Source organism: Haematobia irritans, chromosome 2 (assembly GCF_050003625.1).
Source record: "Haematobia irritans isolate KBUSLIRL chromosome 2, ASM5000362v1, whole genome shotgun sequence".
Taxonomy (NCBI): Eukaryota; Metazoa; Arthropoda; class Insecta; order Diptera; family Muscidae; genus Haematobia; species Haematobia irritans.
The window spans coordinates 67,546,142-67,552,581 of record NC_134398.1 but is presented as its reverse complement, the minus strand read 5'-3'; the positions used below and the strand labels follow the sequence as shown (position 1 = coordinate 67,552,581).

General features: G+C 39.8%; 2 protein-coding genes across 2 annotated transcripts; both read left to right on the top strand.

Moving 5' to 3' along the window:
• Window positions 1–956: 956 nt before the first annotated feature.
• LOC142224612 (uncharacterized) lies at window positions 957–3,560 on the top strand. The gene has a single exon (XM_075294392.1). It carries the CDS (start codon window positions 957–959, stop codon window positions 3,558–3,560), a length of 2,604 nt encoding a protein of 867 aa, XP_075150507.1.
• Window positions 3,561–3,583: 23 nt separating this feature from the next.
• On the top strand, window positions 3,584–6,148 carry LOC142224611 (uncharacterized). Its single transcript, XM_075294391.1, has one exon. The coding sequence runs from the start codon at window positions 3,584–3,586 to the stop codon at window positions 6,146–6,148; it is 2,565 nt and encodes an 854-aa protein (XP_075150506.1).
• Window positions 6,149–6,440: the final 292 nt, after the last annotated feature.

Sequence of the window (6,440 nt, the reverse complement as noted above, 5' to 3'; positions counted from 1 at the left end):
TGGGCATACGTGATCATTGGGCAGCGCAGTAGCATCATTACGATTTAAGAGAACATAAAGAAAGAAGTATTCTGTCTCAAAGGAAAGCAACATACTTTCATGAAATTGGAAATTGCGTACAGTGGGCTCAATTGTCTCAAATTTGAAAATTTTTCTGTTGTGAATGATGAAATACACTAAAAGAAATTTTTTACAACGGCCTTACAAATATTCAATTAATGGTAAACAATTATATAAATATTAGTTATTTCACCACATCCGACGGATTAGAAAATTATTTTGGCCGAATAATTTTGGAATTTTGGTGTAATTTTGTCTCTTTGTGGAGGTATTTGCATGCGCTAAATTATTGATATACAGCGGCTCGTTTGTCTCAAGCTGAGAAATTTAATATTTAGTTATTTCAAGTATAAGAGTGAATAAATACCCAGATTATCGAGATAACAGATAGAACACAGATCCATAGGTCACTGAATCCTATGTCTCACGGACACAGTGGGCTAAAACAACATCGAATGCAACTTTTTTCGAAAATTTTTTTTTGCAATAATTTCCCCATTTCGCCATACAATTTTGTTGGTTTAAGAGCTTTGTATTTAATCACGAGTTGAAATCCACATTTTCTTGTCTCAACTCAACAATTTAAATACTACCAAATACATTCCGACATATAATTAATAAAACTGCCTCGTACTTTTGTGAAATATTTGCAATTGTATTAGCACGAATTCGTTATTGCATATGAGATATAGCGCAGATTTATTATCAAATAAATTTGTTCCTTTTAATTTCGTGGGATTCTTTTGCGCTGATTTGATTTAAAAATCGGTACATTGAGCTAAGAGAAATCTTATTCGGAAAATTTGTGGATTTTTTGCTGTCTCATCACACAGCTGTGCAATATTTGCCTTTCTCAAAGGAAAGAATTTGTATTCGTATATCTGTCTCAATTAAAGATGGGGCTGTTGGAAGAATATCTCATTTTGTGCGATGAGGTCACTACCTATGAACAAAACTTAAAACAATCTGAGGTATTGCAATACAATGAAATGTCGATCGAGGCAGAACAACAAGAGCTGCAAAGCATGTATAATGAGTGGAAGGATTTTTATAGAAAATGTATCAACGACCCAGCTTGTGAAAAGAAAGACAAAGTAACTTTAAAAAAGAAGAAAGTTGAAGTTCACAACAGTTACATTCGATGTATGGCTTTCATTGGGGATATCAAGTCAAAGATAAAGGAATCTGTTTCCCCCCCAAGTCAAAAGACTGGTAGCTCAATTTCTGTCCCGCCGTGTGATACGGAAATTTTCCATGGTGACTATTTGAATTGGCCCAGTTTTAGGGATTTATTCACTGCTATATATGTGAATAATAAAAAATTGAGCGCTGTAGAGAAATTGTACCACCTTTTCCAAAAAACGAGTGGAGAAGCACGTGAAATAAATAGACATATCCCATTAACGTCTGAAGGTTTTGAAATTGCGTGGGAAAACTTGCGTAATCAATACGAGAATAAACGCATAGTAATTAACAATCAATTACGAACAATTTTTAATCTGCCTCAGTGTACGCAAGAATCTTCTAGCGGTCTGAAGAAATTGCAACGCGAAATTAATAATGCGATATCAGTTCTCAAACTATATAAAATCGACATTGGTTCGTGGGATCCGATATTTATATATCAATGTTCTTCAAAATTGCCAAAGTTAACATTGTCTCTGTGGGAGCAGTCAGTTGCTCAAAAGACTGAAATACCGAAGTGGGAGGAACTTGATAAGTTTCTAACTGAAAGGTTTCATGCGTTAGAAAGTGTATCGGACATTTATGGCCCACATACTTCAAATTCATCTCTGCCTCAGCGGCAAAAGTATAATAATTTTGATAAATCTAAAAGTTTTAAAGTACATCACACAAAAGTAAATGCCCAGAAATGCAGTTTGTGCAAAGGAAATCACATCTTACGTTCCTGTCCCAAGTTCATGAGTATGAACTATAAAAATAGGATTTCAATTGTAAGACGGGACAAATATTGTATGAATTGTTTGTCTTTGGGACACATGGTTTCAGAATGCCATAGTCAGAAAACGTGTTCCGAATGTAATTTAAAACATCATACGCTGTTACACAGACCGAATCTTCCCCAAAAAGGAAATAATAATCAAAGTAATAGTAAATCGAATTCACAGTTAGCGACTAATAACAATACAATGCCTCAAGAGGAACAGCCCTCAGCTTCAACTTCAGGGAACGTTAGGGCATATCATACAACTGTTTCTAATAAAACGATGTTAGCTACTGCATGGATAACTGTTATCAAAGATGGTATTTCTCATAAAGCCCGAGCGCTAATTGATCCTTGTGCGGATGATTCATTTGTCTCTGAGAGACTTAGAAGAATACTTAAATTATCTACGAAAGCTATTTCTGCCGATATTTCTGGATTAGGCGGCGAGCATTTAACCAAATGCACTAAATTGGCATATTTTACAATCGGTTCGGTGTTTGATCCGAACTTTTCATTAGAAATAGATGCACTTGTTGTCCCAGATGTAACAGGAAATGTTCCAACACATTCCTTTGATAATTTTTCTTCTTCACAATTGCCTAAATTAGATTTTGCTGACCCACATTTTTATGTTAGCGGTCCGGTGGATATCCTCATAGGAGGAAATTTATATCCACTAATTTTACTCAATGGAGTACAACACGGCATTCTTGGTTCGCTTGTGGCACAGAAAACGGTCTTTGGATGGATCGTAACTGGCCCAACGTACAATAGGACTTCGATGAATGTGTCTCGGGTAGCTCATTGTACAAGAGTGTCAATAGATGAGCAACTGTCTCGATTTTGGGAAATCGAAGAACTTCCAAAGGAAGCACGAATTTCTGAAGAAGATAAAATATGTGAAGACATATATCGCTCCACTGTTAAACGAGATGTGACGGGAAGGTACACCGTCGACTTGCCATTCAAATCTGACCCAAAAGTGGGTGCACTTAGTAATTCAAACAGATATGTGGCTCTAAGTCAATTCCTACGAAATGAACAATCACTGACACGAAAGCCTGAAATTAAGGTTATGTATGATAACGTGATCAATGAATATTTGTCTCTAGGACATATGGAACTTGTTGATTTTCCAAAGGGAGAATCTGAACCTTGTTTTTATCTGCCTCATCATGGCGTATATAAGCCCGAAAGTGTTTCCACCAAATTGAGAGTGGTATTTAATGCCTCATGTCCCTCGGCGAAGGGAAAAAGTCTGAACGACTTATTATATGTTGGGCCAGTCTTGCAGAAAGACATAGTGACCCTAATTTTAAATTGGAGATTGTACAAATTTGTTTTTAACGCGGATATCACAAAGATGTATCGGCAAATCTTTGTCAACCCCAAGCATGCCCCGTACCAACGGATTTTATATAGATCAGATCCAGATAGTGAAATTAAAGATTACCAGTTGAGAACGGTAACATTTGGCGTCAATTGCGCGCCTTATTTGGCCCTACGCACTCTGCTCCAATTGGCCGAAGATGAGGAAAAAGATTTCCACTAGGGTCAACGATATTAAGGAACAATATGTATATTGATGACGCGCTTGCCGGCGCACATTCTGTCTCTGAGGGCCTAAGGGCTAGAAAAGAATTAGAAGGGATTCTTTTATCTGGTGGGTTTGAACTTCGAAAGTGGACTTCAAACAGTAAAGAAATTTTAAAGGGCTTGCCTCGAGACACTCTGTTGAGTGAAAATTTTCTGGATTTTGATGAGAAAAGCTCGGCGAAAACATTGGGAATCAGGTGGAACGCCAAAACTGATATGTTTTATTTTGTCTCAGAAAAGTTAAAAGACAAAGAAACTTTTACTAAAAGGGAAGTTTTGTCGGTGATTGCGCGTCTCTTTGACCCATTGGGTTGGTTATCTCCGGTTATAATTACCGCGAAGATATTTATGCAACAGCTATGGCTGGACGAAATTGAGTGGGATGATTTCCTCAAACCAATGTCTCTAATGAAATGGAAGTCATTCATACAAAAATATGTCGATATTGATCAAATAAATATCCCACGTTGGGTTAGATATTCGCCCGAATGCGAAATTGAATTTCACGGATTCTGTGACTCCTCGGAGCTTGCTTATGCAGCTGTATTGTACGCGAGGGTAAAGTGTTGTGGCCAGATTCACACTAATATTCTTGTCTCAAAATCAAGAGTCGCGCCAATTAAAAAACTTTCTCTGCCCAGGCTAGAGTTGTGTGGAGCTCTACTTCTAGCAGAATTGATAAACATTTTTCTGCCTCAATTAAATGTTCATGACAGGCCTCTCTATTTATGGTCCGACTCAACTATCGTCCTCGCTTGGCTGAAGAAACCTTCACATACTTGGACAACCTTCGTGGCAAATAGAGTTGCCAAAATTCAAGACAAAGTCGGAGACTGTTGGCGTCACGTTTCCACTGGTGATAACCCCGCTGACCTAGCAACCCGGGGGGCGACTCCTTCAGAGTTGAAGGATCATACACTTTGGTGGTCGGGACCACCATGGTTAAAAGAAGAGGATCGGTTTTGGCCTTCGAACGCAACCATTCCTGATACGAATCTAGAAGCCAAGCCAACACAGGTTCATTTAGCTAGGTCAGCAGATTTCGAGGATATACTTGAGCGATTTTCTTGCCTCTCTCGGGCGATTCACGTCATCGCCTATATGTTTAGATTTTTTCATGCTACTCGTCCTGCCTCTAAGGAGAGGCCAAAGTTCAGCAGCTGTCGTCTAACATCGACTGAATTGGCATTTGCGAGAAATCGTTTAATTTTTCTGTCTCAAAAGATGAAATTTCCTCAAGAACACTGTTCTTTGTCCCAGGATAAGCCCATTGACTCCAAAAGTCCACTATTAACTCTTACCCCGTTTCTCGATAAGGATAAACTCATTCGAGCCAATGGCCGACTAGGTTCCACTCTGTCACTATCATACAGTGAACGACATCCAGTAATTCTGTCTCCTAAAAGCAGTTTTGCCAAACTTTACGTACGCTTTATCCATAAACTGACTCTGCATGGAGGTCCTCAACTAATGCTAGCGACAATACGTCTTGAGTGTTGGATTTTACGAGCAAAAAACTTGATCAGATCTTGTGTTCATAACTGTAAGGATTGCGTACTGGCACGAAAGGCTATGCAAGGCCAAATTATGGCGGCTCTACCCCCTGAACGGACCACATTTAGCCGCCCATTTACAAATACGGGTGTGGACTTTGCGGGTCCATTTGACCTGAAGAATTTCTCTGGTCGTGGATGCCGCATTTCCAAATGCTACATATGCCTTTTTGTCTGTTTCTCGACGAAGGCCATTCATCTTGAGGTTGTGAGTGATTTATCTACCCAAGCTTTCATGGCTGCATTAATACGATTTGTCTCACGTCGAGGCTGTCCTAACAAAATTTATTCCGACAATGGTCGTAATTTTGTGGGAGCTGCCCGAGAAATAAAAGCAAATTTGGTAAAGTCCTTGTCGGAGCTGAAGTCTGAAGCAGCTGTTCGTTATGGCCACCAAAAGTTGGAGTGGCATTTCATCCCTGCCTCTGCACCTCACATGGGAGGGCTGTGGGAGGCCGGCGTAAAAAGTTGTAAGACCCATTTAAAGAAAATTTCGGGTCAAATACGCCACACATTTGAAGAATTTAGTACTATACTGGCCTCGATTGAATCCTGTCTCAATTCACGGCCGCTTACTCCAATGTCGGATAGTCAAGAAGATTTCTCCGTATTGACCACAGGACATTTCTTGGTTGGTTCATCTCTACTGTCTCCTGCTGAGCCTGAAAAAATTAACGAAAAACTGTCTCTTTTGAATCGTTGGCGCAGACTTAAAATTATCCAACAGGATTTTTGTCGTCGGTGGAAATCCGACTATCTCAAAGAATTGAATAAAAGGAATAAGTGGCAACGGCCTTCAGAAAGCCTTAAATTAGGAGATATGGTCGTTTTGCGTCAGGAAGCAGGAGGGCCTAACGAGTGGCGTCTCGGAAGAGTTATCAAATTGTACCCGGGGTCCGACGGGCACATTAGAGTTGTTGACCTGAAAACGGCAGCTGGACCAATAACACGTCCAATTCACAAACTTGTGCTACTACCTCGCCTTGATTAGCCTTCCAATTATATGAGTTTCCCAGTCTGCCTCTTTTCCACACACATGCTTCTTCAGGTCACCTCATAACCTAACCAAACACAATCTCTGTCTCTCTACAGATATGGCTAACTACAACGATGACTACCGCTGCCTACTTTGCGAGACTCGTCATTCGCTAAAGCTGTGCCGCAGATTCCTAGCCATGCCTCTCGACGAAAAGTTAAATCATGTCCACCAAAACCGGGTTTGCGAAAACTGTCTCGCCTTCTCCCACGAAATTGGTCAATGCAAGAGTGGGCCATGTCGTATT

Excerpts from the sequence above, each read along its gene's own strand:
- LOC142224612 (XM_075294392.1), top strand. The coding sequence starts at position 957 with ATGGGGCTGTTGGAAGAATATCTCATTTTGTGCGATGAGGTCACTACC.
- LOC142224611 (XM_075294391.1), top strand. The coding sequence starts at position 3,584 with ATGTATATTGATGACGCGCTTGCCGGCGCACATTCTGTCTCTGAGGGC.